General features: G+C 40.3%; 1 protein-coding gene across 1 annotated transcript; it reads right to left on the bottom strand.

Moving 5' to 3' along the window:
• Positions 1-10227: 10227 nt before the first annotated feature.
• LOC102853255 (60S ribosomal protein L32-like) lies at positions 10228-10635 on the bottom strand. Its single transcript, XM_006896017.1, has one exon. It carries the CDS (start codon positions 10633-10635, stop codon positions 10228-10230), a length of 408 nt encoding a protein of 135 aa, XP_006896079.1.
• Between the last annotated feature and the right edge of the window lie 5193 nt (positions 10636-15828).

The following is a 15828-nucleotide window of genomic DNA, read 5'->3' as shown; positions in this document are numbered from 1 at the left end:
TCCCCAGTTACTGTATCAATCCATCTCATCCAGGGTCTTCCTCTTCTGCACTGTCCCTACACCCTATTGAGCATGATGTCCTTCTCCAAGGACTTGTTTGGCCTGGCCACATGTCCAAAGTATGTAAGATGGAGCTTTAAAATTCTAGCCTCCAATGAGAAACTTGGTTTTAGCCTGTCCAAGATATACCTATTTGTTTTCTTGGCAGTCCATGGAAAGTTCAAGACTCTTCTCCTGCACCACAATTTGAAATCATAGATTTTCTTCTATCTTTCTTAGTCACTGTCTAGCTCTCTGATACATAGCAAGTAATTGAAAAAACCATGGCCTTAATCAGGCATACCTTAGTCTCTAGACTGGCATTATTGTCTTTCTGCTCTGGAGAAGTCCCTGACAATAGATTTTCTTAATGCAATTTGTCTTTTGATTTCCTAACTACTCTGACATGTACCTTTCTTAATTTTAAACAATGTCACTAATACCACACACAAGCAAAATCCTGCTGAAGATTATCCAAAAACAACTAGAACAGTACATTGACAGTGAACTACCAGAAATAATAAGCTGGATTGAGAAGAGACTGTGGCACTAAGGACGTTATAGCCAATGTTAGACATATCTTAGCTGAAAGAAGAGAGTACCAAAGGAATGATTATTTGTGTCCCATGACTATGCAAAGGCATTCTACAGTGTGAATCACAACAAATTATGGATAACTTTGAGAAGAATGGTACTATCAGAATACTTGATTGTGCTTTCCCAAAACTTAGACTAAGAATCTCTTGTTTGAATAGAGCAAGGAAACACTGCATGGTTCAAAATCAGGGAAGGTGTATTATAAGGGAAACCAATAAGACATCTTGTCTCCATACCTTTTCAATCTATATGCGGCACAAATCATCCGGGAATCGGGATTTTTATGAGAAGGAATGTGGCACCAAGATTGGAGGAACATTAATCAATAACTTGCATTATGCAGATGACAAAACCTTGCTTGCTGAAACTGAAGAGGACATGAGGTGTTTGCTACAGATAGTCAAGGACTATTGTCTTCAATATGTATTGAAGCTCAACATCAAGAAAACAAAGATTCTCACCACTGGACCAATTGGCACAATCATGACAGATGAAATAGAGATTGTGATCATTAACAATTTCACCTTGCTTGCATCCACAATCAGCATTCTTGGCATCAACAGTCAGGAAATCAAAAGAAGAAAGGGAAAGAAGGCTGTCAGGGACCTCTCCAGAGTACAGTAAAGCAAGAATATCAAGAGAGTAAGGTGTGCCGGATCCAGGCCATAATATTTGGCATTATTTGCTATGCATCTGAGAGCTGGACAATAACTAAGGATGACAGAAGAAGAATTGATTCCTTTGAGTTGTGGTGCTGGAGAAGAGCACCAAATATGCCATGAATTGCCAAGAGAACAAACAGATCTCTCCTGGAGTCGGTGAAACTGGTTTGTTCCTTGGAGGCAAGGATTTTGAAACTCGGACTCATATTCTTTGGTCATGTTGCCAGGAAGGACCAGTCCCTTGAGGAGGACATCATGCTTGGAAGGATGGAGGGTTAGTTAAGGAGAAGAAGATCTTGGAGGAGATGGATTGACACAATGACTATGGCAATGGACACATGTGTGCTGGAGACTGAGATTGGCTTAGGATACGGCAGGGTTCATAGCTATTTTTCCTAAGGTCCCTATGAGTCATAGTTGACTCAAGGACACATAACAACAACAGTATTGCCTTGCTCTGTTCCCCCAACAACCTTTTTCTTGATCTAGGTATGGGTTTCGTGCACAGTTTTTTCATTCACAATTAAGTGTTCTGTGATTACCTATCTTCTCAATGTTTATCATAACTTGTTATGATTATCAGACTCAAATGTGTTTGTTGTTGTTGTTATGTGCCATCAAGTCACTTGCAACTCATAATGACCCTATGTACAAAAGCCCTAAAAGCCGCTTTATCTTGTGCCAACCTCGCCATCTCAAACACACTCATTCCCACCAACCCACTTACAGAATTGATCCATCTCATGAAGGGTCTTCCTCTCCTATGCCGTCCGTCCACTCTCTCAAACATGATGTCCCTCTCCAAGGACCAGTCCCTCCTTTCAACATGCCCAAAGTATGTCAGACGAAGCTTCAGAATCCTTGACTCCAAGGAGCATTCTGGCTTTACCCTCTCTAGGACAAATCTGTTTGTTCTCCTAGCAGTCCATGGTATATTCAACACCTTCTCCAGCACCACAATTCAAAGGCATCAATTCTCTTTCTATCATCCCTATTCATTGTCCAACTCTCTGATGCATAGCACGTAATTGCAAAGACTATAGCTTGCATCAGGGGCACCTTAGTCTCCAGGCTGCCTTCGTTGCTCTTCCGTACTCTTGAGAGGTCCCTCACAGCTGACTTTCCTGATACAACAACAGATGTGTTTACACTACACAAATTAGTTAACCCAAAATTATTGGATTAGCTCAATCAGATGCGGCCCAGAGGTGTTTCTTGAAGAACCATCTCAAACTCATATTTATGGGTGACGATGATCCTTGCTAAACGATATTTGTGAAATGTCATCTGACTGGCAAATTCAAAAGGATGTAGCCACCTCTGTTATGAAGGTCCATCATCTAGTGTTCCACACCAAGAGAAGACAGGATAAATTCAGTGTGTAGAATACAGCTGGCCGGGAGAAAATGGAGGGACTGAGGGATGGTTATTACATCCAAAGCCAGTGTCCCTTTATAATGTGGAGAGTTTCCTACAAGAATGTGCTAACTGATATTGGACTCTGGTTCCAGTTGTGAAAACATTCCCATTGTGTTGAGTGGTAACAAAGTAGACATTAAGGACATGAAAATAAAGGCAAAATCCATCGTTTTCCACTGAGAGAAGAAGCTTCAGAACTATAATATTCCTGTCCAAAGTAACTACCTTGGCAAATCACTTTGAAAAGCCTTTCCTTTGGCTTGCTAGAAAACTAATTGGAGACCCTAACTTGGAGTTTGTTGCCATCCCTGCTCTTGCCCCATCAGAAGTTTCATGGGCCTAGCTTTGGCAACACGGTATGAACTTGATTTAGAGGCTGTGCAGACAACTGCTCTCCCAGACGAGGATGATGATCTGTGAGAGAACGAAGCTGGAGCCCAGCGTCAGAGGCCTAGTTTTGTAGACAACTGTCCTGTGATGTCAGTAATACTGCTTGCCACTTTATTATCAAGCTAAGCAGAAATTGTGCTAATCTTTGGTATGCCAAAGAGAAACATGGGCTTCAGAGTGAGTGTGGCAGTTAAAAAAGTCCCTCATTTTATTGGGCCTGCATTTTTAATTGTTTTAGAACCTAGCTATTTCCTTCTTTACAGTCACATCACAATATTCCAGGTGAAATTTTTTTTCTCTGCCACTCCCATTCCTTTCCGTTGAGAACCAGAATAAAGATGTATTCCAAATATCTAAAACAAACAAACAAAACCCCCAAAATTGTTAAAGTAACATAATTTAGGAGTTACTCCCATAAGCAGCTCATTTCCATTCTTGTAAAATTATCTTTTGTAATCATTTCCTCATTATTTTTTCTGAATAACTTTGAAAACAGACTGTCACACACTGCCAATGTGCCATTTATATTATACAAACATAAAAATAGAATGCTTGTAATAAAACCCTTTAATATATCAAATCCTTTCAAACAGTTGAAATAATGCTTGATCCTGGGCCATTGAAAAAGAAGGTGACCCTTGACCTGATGAATTGATAGTGATTGCAGCAATTAGCTCGGACACAGCACCAATTGTGAGGAAGGTATAAGATGAAGCAGTGGTTTGCTCTGTTGTATATAGGTTTAATATGAGTCTACCCTACAAGATCTGATATAACATCCACCCTAAAAATGATGAATGAAGCAGTAAAATATATGATTGACAATACAAATTTTGAAATAATACAGATCTAAGTTAAGACATGTGACCTTATTCTATAGGGAGTTGCACTGCTAACTCAGTCCCTCTTGTGGTTTGAATGAACAAGTGATTTCATGGAAAAAATTTGGACAATCTCTTCCCCTGCAATTTACAACCTCAAAAACTCTGAAGAGGGTCAAGTCCATTCCCGCCCGAGAGCAATTCTTTTGACAATGGGAATCAGTGTAGTCCCTATGTCACAGCACTGTGACGAGGACCTACCAAAATAATACCTTAAGAGCAATCTCCAAAGTTTGACATATAATGTGTGCTTCCTGAAGAATTATTGGAAACTAAATAGGAGCAAATTGTAATTTGCAGATACTATGGTGGGGGAGGGGGAGTAAATTAACATGTATTGAGATATTAGGGCCCTCGAGCCAATGAAGGAAACATTTCTCATGCACAGCAAAATGAAGCTAGAGGCACTATCTCTACTGCTCTCTGAAAAGCATCAGAAGTAAACTTTTTGCCAAGTTTGAGAAAGGAGCAAATTTGATTAGGCTTCCTGATAGGTTTTCTTGAATATACTGAAATGTACTGAAGGTTTCTTTATTTCTCCAATTTTTGTATCATACATAGAGACAAAAATTTCACCACTTCTACAATTTTTGTATCACACAATAAAATAGTGAGGGCCTGAAATCCATTTTTACAGATTTTATTTCCTTTATGTCAGAACAACAGCCAAATAACCCAGCTAAGAAGTGTCTCCAGGCTGTGGGTTGCATTATGAGTTGTCTTTATAGGATTAGTGATAGTTTCCTCCAAACCATATATTTCTCCAGATTTTACTTGTAACAGACACTATCACCATTTCAAAAATACAGTGAAAGTAAAATAGAGAATTGTGCACCTGACTAGGCCTGACTGAGCTAAAACATTCCAACCTACACTTTCAACATTAGGGAAACCATCTGTTTGTTAATTTAAATTCCCACCCTGAGACGCTACTACTAATAAATATTAATTAGAGTCTTCCAGATTCCAAGCAAGAAATCATCTTCATGTTTGCATCTTGACTGTTTGATTCATAACCCAAAGAGAATCCCTTGATTCTGTGCATTATATCACTCATAAGCTATATTCATTTATGTAATCATCTACTCATTCAGACACCTATCCAAGAAGTTGCCAATTACTTATTGTATTCAAAGCAGGGTGATAGTGCAAGAAAGAGACCCCCAAGGGTAGCAGCGCTTGCCACTTTGTATAAACAGCACCATATTCTGATATTCATTTCCATATGTGATGAGCATCTATCTTCTCAAAAGACGGAAGAAAACTAGATTAAATAGATCACACAAAGTCATATCTCTAAAGTCCTTTTGAGCGTACTTTTCCTTCAGCCCATGAGATTGACTAACATCTGTTTGAAATGTTTGATTAAAAATAAAACTTCAGGACACATTTCAGGTTCTCAATTATTTGTTCAATCAATAAGTGATTATTAAGCAGTTTCTGTTGGCAAAACACTTTTCTGGAAACTGGATAACCAGAGGTGAACAAAGAACATATGAACATCCAACTGTTACATTTAATAGCATAGGAAGAAGGACAGGTGGAAAACAACCAAGGAGATGATGAAATGAATAGATGTGGTTTGGTAAGAGTTCTGAGGAAAATAAACAGGCTACTTCGATGGAAAACAGCTAACTTGTATTTCCTACATAGAGCAGAGAAAGCCTCTGTCAGAAGCTGACATTTAAACTAAGATTTTAAAAGTGGAAAGAAGCTAGTTTTATGAGTGACTACTGAATAATTGATAGGGGAGGAAGGGTGAAAGGTGTATTTGTGGGTTTTTTTTGTTAGGGAAAAGATGTAAGAGATACATGTAAGATCCAATGAGATGGGACAAGCTATGCAAACCGTAAATGAAAAATGAATTACTTCTGTAAGTAAAATGGTCACTGAAAGCTTTATTGAATGGATAACTTGTAACTTGTGATTTATCCTTCTCTAACTGTCCTTAAATTTGTAATTATTTAGCTTGAGGGCAATGGTCTGCCAAGAAGTTAAGTACAGACTAAGGTGCATCTGATACAGGCCGTGGTCTTTCCTATCACTTGTTATGCATCAAAGAGTTGGATAATGACTAAGAATGATAGAAGAAGACTTGATGCCTTTGAGCTGTGGTGCTAGAGAAGAGTATTGAGGGTACCATGGACTGCTAGGAAAGCAAACAGATTTATCCTGGAGAGGGTTAAACCAGGCTGCTCCTTGAAGGCAAGGATTCTGAGGCTTCGCCTGACATACTTTGGTCATGTTATGAGGAGAGACCGGTTCTTGGAGAAGGACATCATACTTGGGAGGGTGGAGGGATAGCGCAGGAGGGAAAGACCCTCTATGAGGTGGATTGATTCAGTGGCTGGGGCTATCGGGATGGGAGTGTCAGAGGCAGTGCGATTGGCACAGGATAGAGGAGAGTTTAGGGCTGTTGTACATAGGGTTACAATGAGTCACAAGCGACTCGACGGCACATAACAACAACAACATGTGGATCAAAAAGAAACAATGGTGTCTCACATTGATAATATTGGGGTTCCAAGAGTGGCATCCACTTCCTAAAACACATGCCTCTGGAAGCTCCATGAACATAGAGAAACGATGATAATAGTACAGGGGTCAGATCTTTTGTTTATAGAGTCACTATGAGTTGTGCTCAACTGAATGATATTTGACAACAAGACAACAATAATTAAAAAGAAACAACTTCTCACATTGATAACATTGGGGATTCAATATACACAAGCCTAAAGATAGGTATGTTCTTCCAGTTGACTATCTGACAGAGGTACAATTGAATGATGCAGCCTCTAAAGCTTACTTTTTAAATTCAGCTTTGAAACATTAATCTTGGCTTCACTTCAGAAGGGAGCATTACTCTTTCAGCTCTAGGGCCACTGACCATGTTCTCAGAAGGTCAAAGTCTGTGTAACTAGAACTCTTTCCTGAAGCAACAAAGCCCGGAGTTTGAGATTGTTTGTGTTTCAGACTGCACAGTACTTACTTCACCCAAAGCCCTCAGTGCTCTTTAATGGCAAGCATCCTGCTTTCTGGGTCAATAAGCTCCCGGAGAGCACGTCTTAGCTGAAAGTACAGCTCTTTCTTCCCTTTTGTTTCATGTTTACTTGCTAATCACCGCAAGCGTGTGATGTTCAGCCCTTGCACTTTTGTCCAGAAATGGATTTCTTTAAACTGAAAGAATAGGGAGGTACTTTCTGCCTGTCTGAAATACGGACCGTTATCCTGATTGACTAGATTTTAGTTTATAGTTAAAACCCAATGACCACAGCAGGCAAAGCTTTTGACTCTTTTTTGATGCCCTGAAATTAATCCAGAAAATTCTTCTGAATTAGAGTCTGACAGATTTGTGCCTGTATCTGTGTTTGCATAAATGAGCTGTCTTTTGCTTGGAATACTATCCTCTGCATATTTCAGTCTCAGCCACTCTATCTAGAAAATTCTCTAGATCATTGAAGCTCACAGGGTAATTTCCCAGCCTTGAATGTTCAGAATTCTGGTCCTCATTTGGTAGTGGCCTGCTGCATATCTGTAAGTATTTTTAATATGACTTGTAATTAAAGTGTAAGCAAATGACAATCGACAATCACCTGTTAAGAGTTGTTATTAATTTTGTTGTTATGTGTCATTGAGTTGGAACCGACTCCTAGCTAACCCCTCACAGCGGGTTTTCAGAGGCCAGAAATTACACAGGAGATTTTTCATTTTTGCCCCTGGTGTAGGTACTAGACTCGAACTGCATGCCTTTGGGTTGACGGTTGAGGTCGGTACACCTAGCCTACCAGAGAGGGCACTCAAGGTGTGGTCTACTTTCTCTACATTAATGCAAAAATCATGCCATTCCTATAATTATTTTCTTTTTCTTTGTATTTTATGACCACTGAGCTGGTCATCTCTTGGTATAAGAAGGAAGTTTAAACTAAGGTAGACGTGTTCTGGAAAAATAATACCTTTCCCGTTACTTAAGTAATTTTCAGAGCATCTAAGTGTGTGTCACTGGGCATCTGACATAATTTCTAATTTGAGAAGAATATCTAATTCGAAGAGTCAGAATAAAAATCCAGAAACTTCTCCCTAGTAGAATATATTATCTAGAGGGATATGCTTTGCTCTTGTCTATTTACCGTGACATAAATGATCAGACATACTCCTCCAGGATTTTCATTTAAGTAAGTGTCACCAAAAAAAAGGAGCAGTTAATGAATTCATTACAGAGTTCAATAACAATCAGGTTCATTGTTTAGAACCCAGGGGATGAATGGTGAGTAGATGGGTCTTGTTTTGGTATTCCTAAAAGAGGTAGCATTTGCTACAGTTCATCATGTATCAAAATCCTCTTTGTTCTTAGATGTTAGCCATTTAGTTCCAACTTGTAGCAACCTGGTGAACACCAGAACTAAATAATGTCTTGTCCTATGTCATCTTCAGACTCACTGCCCTGCTTCACTAATCAATGCTCTTTATGAAACATGACCTCTTTGTCCAGGGACTTGTCCATCCTGAACTCAGACCTAGCGTGCAAGTGATGATGTCTCAGCATACTCATACCCAAAGGGCTTTCTGAATATGCTCCATCCAAGACTTATTTCTTAGTTCCTCTAGTACTCCATCGTACGGTCAGTATTCTTTGTTGACCTCACAATTCAAATGCATGGATTCTTCTTCGGACCTCCTTAGTCATTGTTCCATTCTGACATGCATGTGAAACAATTAGAAATAACCGGACTTGAGTCAGGCCCACCTTATTCTTCAAAATGAACTCTGACAGGCAAGGTGGACTGTGTTCGGTCTCACTATAGAGTTAGATCTGAATTTAAACTTTTAGAAGTCAAGAACCCCGGAACATCTACGGTTCCCGTCCTAGTTCACTCTTGTTCTTGTTAAGTGCCACCGAGTCGTAAATGACTCATGGCGACTGGTAATTAAAAATAAAAAGCTGAGTTATAAAACAATATACAGAAATTAAAAGATAACTTAATTTTCAGAGTTGACACAAACAGCATGTGCTGTTTGTGTCAACTACGAGACTGAGGGGGAATAAAAGCAAAAGCAAATAAAAGTGTCCTCGCATTGCAGTGCTCCTAACATAGTAATGCAAACTGGTACTTTTATTGAACAATTCACTACTCTGTTTATTTACCGTGATGTTTTGCAATTGCCCGTTCTCGTAAATCTCTCTACCTCGAGGGTCAGGGTTATGCCTTGTTAACTATTAGATTCTCTCTGCCTTCCCCAGAGTGGTTGTCCTTTAAATCTTAATTAACAAAAGTGAGGAATAAATGGACACAGACTGTCATTCCTCTTGGCTTGTTGATGATTACAAAAAGTGGCCTTCAGCATTCTCAATTCAGCCTTAATCTTCTTAGCCATATACTTAATTTATCAGAACTGAGCTACTGAGCTAAATGAGTACACAATTGCTCGAAGACTACTTTTTAAATAGTCTTGAGATAGAAATTTCCTAAATGGTGGGGGATTTTTTTAACCACCAGCTCAAAAATGACTTCTAGTTCTTGAAAACAACCAGTTTTTTTCCTCGGAGACAGGAAAAAAAAATCAGAGAGCAAATATACTTCACTTTTACAAAAAAATTATCTTCCAAATGAAAAACCTAGAGTCATTACTTTTTCATTTACTCTAAAAATTAGCTATCTACTGATGCATTAAGATGTTAATCAGCATAGTATCTTAAAACCACAAATACTTTATTCACAATTTTTGTGAGTTAAGAGACCAAGTAGTTTTGTTAGGCAGCTTTATCTCAGATTGTTTCATGAGGCATCGATTGAGGTATCGGCCAACGTTGAGGTCATCTGAGACTTGAGTGAGTCAGAAGGGTCGTCAGTTTCTAGGCCCACACTGGTGGCTACTCGCAGGAGAAATTGATTTTTTTCCCCTCATAGAGAACTGACACAGGTGACAAAGTTTCCTCAGGGAGGAGTGATCTGAAACACATTCACACAGAGACAGAAAGAGACAGAGCTCAAAGCAAAAGCTACAGTCTTTTGTACACTTGCCATGTAAGGGACACACACTATCAGCAACTTTTTATAGATCACACAGACCGATCCGGAGCACGACACAGGGTGTGAGGACAAAGAAATGGGATCGCTGGGGACTAATGGGAAAACTGTCACAGGGAGGTTTTAAAACAAATATATGGCAGAACTTGATGGGTTTTTTTTTTTTCAGTTTTATGGTTTATTTAGCACAAATAAAATGTGCAAACAAGCTTTCTATTCATTTTCTTCGCTGCGCAGTCTGGCATTGGGATTGGCGACTCTAATGTCCAGCCAGGCTGCTCTTTGCACAATGGTTTTGCGGTTCTTGGAGGAAACACTGTGTGCAGTCTCAGCACAGGAAGATTTGTTGCACATCAGCAGCTCCTCCAGCTCCTTGACGTTGTGGGCTAGGAACTTGCGGAAGCCACTGGGCAGCACGTGCTTTGTCTTCTTGTTGCTCCCGTAACCAATGTTGGGCATCAAGATCGGGCCCTTAAATCTTCTCCGAACCCTGTTATCAATGCCTCTGGGTTTGCGCCAATTACGCTTAATTTTGACATAACGGTCTGACTGGTGGCGGATGAATTTCTTGGTCCTCTTTTTGACGATCTTTGGCTTCGCCAGGGGTCTGAGGGCAGCCATTATGCCAGTGGCAGCTGACAACCACCTCCGTAGAAAGCACGGAAGGAAAGCAGAACTTAATGTTTTTGTATGGACTTTTCTAGTTGCTTTGTGGAATGCAAAGGGTAAAGAATCAAGAAAACACAGCAAAGATCTGCAATTGTTGAAATTATTGATTAAATGAAGAGTAACTTCTTGCTCAAACAAAACTTGTCGAAGTGCCTGCTGCTGTGTGACACTGAGTCAGAACTGACTCATAGTTGACCCTACAGTGGGTTTGCAGAGGCAGTAAGTGCATAGGAGGGGGTTGGCACAGGATGGAGCAGGGTTTAGGGCTGTTGTACATAAGGTCGCTATGAGTCACAAGTGACTTGATGGCACATGACAACAACAACACCCACCAGCTTTGGGATTTCAGGGGAGGGTCTTCCCACCCAGCCTCTAGAGCTCCCTGAGATGTCCTCAAGCTCTGTACATTTTAATGGTTGAACTGAAATTATTTACAGGTGATCTGCACATGAGACATAAGAGAAAGAGGGAAGTGGCCTTATTGGAATTTGGTCTAGGAAACTAGCTGAATTTTGGTGAAATACATTAGAGAAAGTGAGCATTTGGGGCAATCAAGAATCTGGTAGAAAGAAAAAGAATTCTAGCAAAAAATGGATACATTTGAAATGTCTATTATACACTCAAATGGAGAGGTTAAGTAGGCAGTTGAATTTACAATTTCAAAAGAGGTTGAGATAGAGACACACTTGTTATTATTAAGTGCCGTCAAACTGGTCTTAATTCATGAAATAACTGTATGCACAACTGAAGAGCAACCTGCCGGATCCTGCACCATCCAGTGTCTTATGTACATAAGAGCACTGAGGGAGTTTTGCTGACCTAGTGGCTGAGGAGTGGTGTTGTTAACCCAAAGGCAGGGGGTTCAAACCCAGGAGATAGCCACGGGAGAGAGATAAGCAACCTCCTATCATGTGAGTTACAGTTCTGAAAAATTAACTGGAAGGCTGGTTCTGACTAGATTCTGACTCAATAACAATGGATGTTTTGATTTTGGTTATTTGGGGTTTTCTTGCTGTTTTTAGTAAAACCATTAGTTGTAATTTTAAACATACAGTGTTGTTGTTACGTGCTATCGAGTTGCTTGCGACTCATAGCGACCCTATGTACAACAGCCCTAAACCCTGCTCTGTCCTGTGCCAATCGCACTGCCTCTGACACACCCATCCTGATTACCCCAGTCACTGAATCAATCCACCTCATAGAGGGTCTTCCCCTCCTGCACTGTCCCTCCACCCTCCCAAGCATGATGTCCCTCTCCAAGGAACTGTCCTTCCTTACAACATGTCCAAAGTACAGTAAGCATAGTAAAAAAGGTACTTAGAAATATGAGTTGAATGAAATAACTAGGAAGTGAGTGCAGAAAAGAAAATGTTAGAGGATATTTCGTGTAAATAGAATTTTATAATATGCGGTCTTTTATGTCAGATTTCTTTCACTTAATATGTGTTTGAGGTTCCACCATGCTGTATCACATGTCAGTACCTTGTTACATGTTATTACTCAATATTATCCCATTACATGGATATAGTCTATATCCTATCTGTCATTTTCTTACATTTTACTGACTTCCATGAGTCACCTATGACTCGATGGCACTTAACAACAATAACATCAACATATAGAGTGATCAGTTGGCCCAGTGGACAGAAAGCGATGCTACTAAGCCAAAGGTGGGTGACTTAATCCACAGCCCTCAAGCCTATTTTTCATTGTTTTTGTTCGACCATTCTTCTAGGTCGTATAGCCCTGTTGTGTCCAGTTGCCATACAGAGGTAACTTGTGGTTGCTGTGAAGCTGAACACTGTGACACAAATGTGTCAAATGAGATAATGCTTACCCATGGTGGACGGTGTTTGTTGGAGCTCCCCAATTAAAATAAGCTTGGAAGCAGGAGTGGCATCCACTTCCAAAATAAGTTGCCTCTGGAAACCCTATAAACCTGGAGAGAGGATGAAAGTCACACAAGTGTTGAGGACTTTCCTTCATAGGGTCACTATGAGGCCTACGACTCGACAACACTTAACAACAACAAAACAACATGACTAACCCTAGAAACTATGCCAGTGGTGTTTCAAATACCAACTGAGTCCACCACTGTGGACAGACTCTAGTGGAGCTACCAGACTAAGAAAGACCAGGAGGGAAGTTCAAGTGACCTACTTTTAAAATCGGTTAATAAAAGCCTTGTGGCTCTCAAGAGAATAATACTGTCTGACACAGCACCCGAAGATCCGCCTCGGATCTTCTTCTCAGATAGTTCCCAACCTCTCACCGGATTCTGCCCTGACAACACCATTCCAAGTAGGTTCTGATATAAGGTGAATCACTTTCTCAGTTTTCGTTATCCTTGCTTGTTATTTCAAACCACTTTATACATTTTATTATTGATCACCTCAGTAATTACAAGCCTCAATATTTTACGTAGTGCATATTTCTAATGCTATTGCTGTTGTTGGGTGCTGTTCAGTCCAAACCACCCCATAGCTGAGCCTCCAGCAGGTTTTCAGAGACAGTCAATGGTACTGGAGTAGATTGCACATCTTTCTCCTGAGGAACAGCTGGTGCATTTGAACCGTGTGCCTTTGAGATTGCAGTACAGTTTCTTACCACTAGGCCACCAGAGCTAAAAAAGATAAAAAACAAACACACACTGTAATAACGGTCCAATAGTCAAGAGTGTGGTGTGTCATAGCACTGATACTCCGTAAACTCAGGGCAAAAAAGATCAAAGTCACAGCTATTTAGGTGAGTGTGACTACCTGAAAGAGACGTGGGCATTTGGTTGGCAGAGCAATAGTGCTAAGGACCACAGCATCAGAGCTCTAGAATTAGGAATGGTGTAAACTTCAAGCACCGGTGATGTAGCTCATGAGAACTGGTGATACAAACCTCTAAAGTACGCACCTCTCTAGTGGTTTCAATCTTCCAGTGGCTCCAGGGGAGAAAAGGGAGGCAAATTTTTCCTGTATAATTTATACCCCCAGAAACTCAGTGGCAGGTCAGCTATGAATTGTTTTAGACTTCACTGCAATGAGTTTGAGTTTGAATTTTATATTTCATTATTATTTTCTTCTGATAGTGTCTTAATCATACTTCTTCACAGAATCTTCTGCAACAAGAAGATTATAAAAAACCTGAAGCGCATGTTGCAGAAGATCAAGGAATATGACCTTCAATATGGATTGTCTCTCAACATCAGGAAAATGAAAATTCTTACCACTGAACTGATAGAAAGCATCATGTTAGATGAAGAAAAGATCAAAAGTGTCAGCAACTACATCTTATTTGGATCAACACCCTTATACCAGCAGTCAGGAGATCAGGAGACGTAGTGTACTGGGAAAATCTACAGAAAGGGATCTCTCCAAATTATTGAGGAGTAATGATGTCAGTTTGAGGATTAAAGTGTGTTTGAATCAGGCCACGGCCTTTCCAGTTATGTACTATGTATCTTATACATCTGGGCAATGAATAAGGATGACAGAAGAATTGAATCCTTTGATCTGTGGTGTTGGAGAAAAGTGCTGAACATTCCATAGATGGTCAAAAGAACAAACAAATATGTCTTGGAGAAAGTGTAGCCAAAGTGTTCTTTGGAGGCAAAGACGGTAAGGCTTTGCCTTACATACTTCAGGCATGTTACTAGGAGGGGTTATTCCTTGGAGAGGGACATGATGCTCAGAAAAGCAGAGGGTCAGCGAAGGAGAGGAATATGCTCAACCGCTGGATTGACACAGTGACTGCCTCTGTGAGCTGTTGTTGTGTGTCAGGAAGTGTGAGGATAGCACAGGGCAGGGTTCAGATCTTCTGTTCACAGGGTCACTATGGATCATACTTGACTTGACAGCACCTAACAACGACTTTACCAAATGTGATAAATTATACTGGTGAATGCCTAAGAAGTCCCCGTGATTGACTTTCCCAAAATCCAATTTACACCTACATCTGATGGGTAAAACGTAGGACCTTAAATAGATTGTTGTTGTGTACCATCAGATCAGAACAAACCCATGGCTCACTTACTCCCTGGTGGGTTTTCAGAAGAGGCAATCTCACGGGAGGATATTACCCACCCTTCTTCTGTGGAGCAGCTGGGTGGACTTGAACCGTGTGTCTTTGAGATTGCAGTGCAGTTTCTTGCCATTTGTTACATTTTTAATCAGTGTACTTGTTGTTTTACTCAAGAGCAGTGGTGTCTCTCTGGAGACTAAGGTGCGCCTGATACAGGCCATGGTTTTTGCAATCACTTGTTATGCATCAGAGAGTTGGACAATGACTAGGGAGGATAGAAGGAGAATTGACGCCTTTGAGCTGTGGTGCTGGAGATGAGTATTGAATGTACCATGGACTGCCAAGAAAACAGATTCATCCTAGAGAGGGTTAAACCAGGCTGCTCCTTGGAGGAAAGGATTCTGGGGCTTTGTCTGACATACTTTGGACATGTTGTAAGGAGAGACAGGTCTTTAGAGAGGGACATCATGCTGGGTAGAGTAGAGGGACAGCGCAGGAGGGGAAAACCCTCTATGAGGTGGATTGATTCAGTGACTGGGGTAATCGGGATGGGTGTGTCAGAGGCAATGTGATTGGCACAGGATAGAGCAGGGTTTAGGGCTGTTGTACATAGGGTTGCTATGAGTCGCAAACGACTCGACGGCACATAACAACAACAATTTTTTGTTTTGTGCTATTGAGTCACTTGTTAGTCAGTGTACAATCACTTACACGCAATTATGTTTTGTTCATGCCCATTATGTTTCACACATTCATATATATTACTTAATTCAATTATCTTGTGCTTTATGTCATAATCCACATACATTGTTTTTCAGAATTACTGTTGATCTAAGCCCTTTGTTTGTCACTCCATCCCCTCAAGTTCTCATTGCATCTTTTCTATTCCTTCACACTGGCTTTGCTCACTAACTTCTGCTGTCATAGTGAGTTTCCCTCTCCCCCTTTTCCTGTCCCCCTTCTCCTTTTGGACATTTTTATATCTCTTGCTCCATTATCCTTCTATTTTTCATAATAGTAATCTTATGTAATATTTGTCTTTTTGTGACTGAGTTATTCCACTCAACATAATACTCCCTAGATCTCTCATATTGTGTCATATTTACTAGCACTTCATTATTTTACATAGTATTC

Source organism: Elephantulus edwardii, unplaced genomic scaffold (genome assembly GCF_000299155.1).
Source record: "Elephantulus edwardii isolate Elephantulus edwardi_28Jun2011 unplaced genomic scaffold, EleEdw1.0 scaffold00179, whole genome shotgun sequence".
Classification (NCBI taxonomy): Eukaryota; Metazoa; Chordata; class Mammalia; order Macroscelidea; family Macroscelididae; genus Elephantulus; species Elephantulus edwardii.
This window is presented reverse-complemented; position numbering and strand designations above follow the sequence as displayed.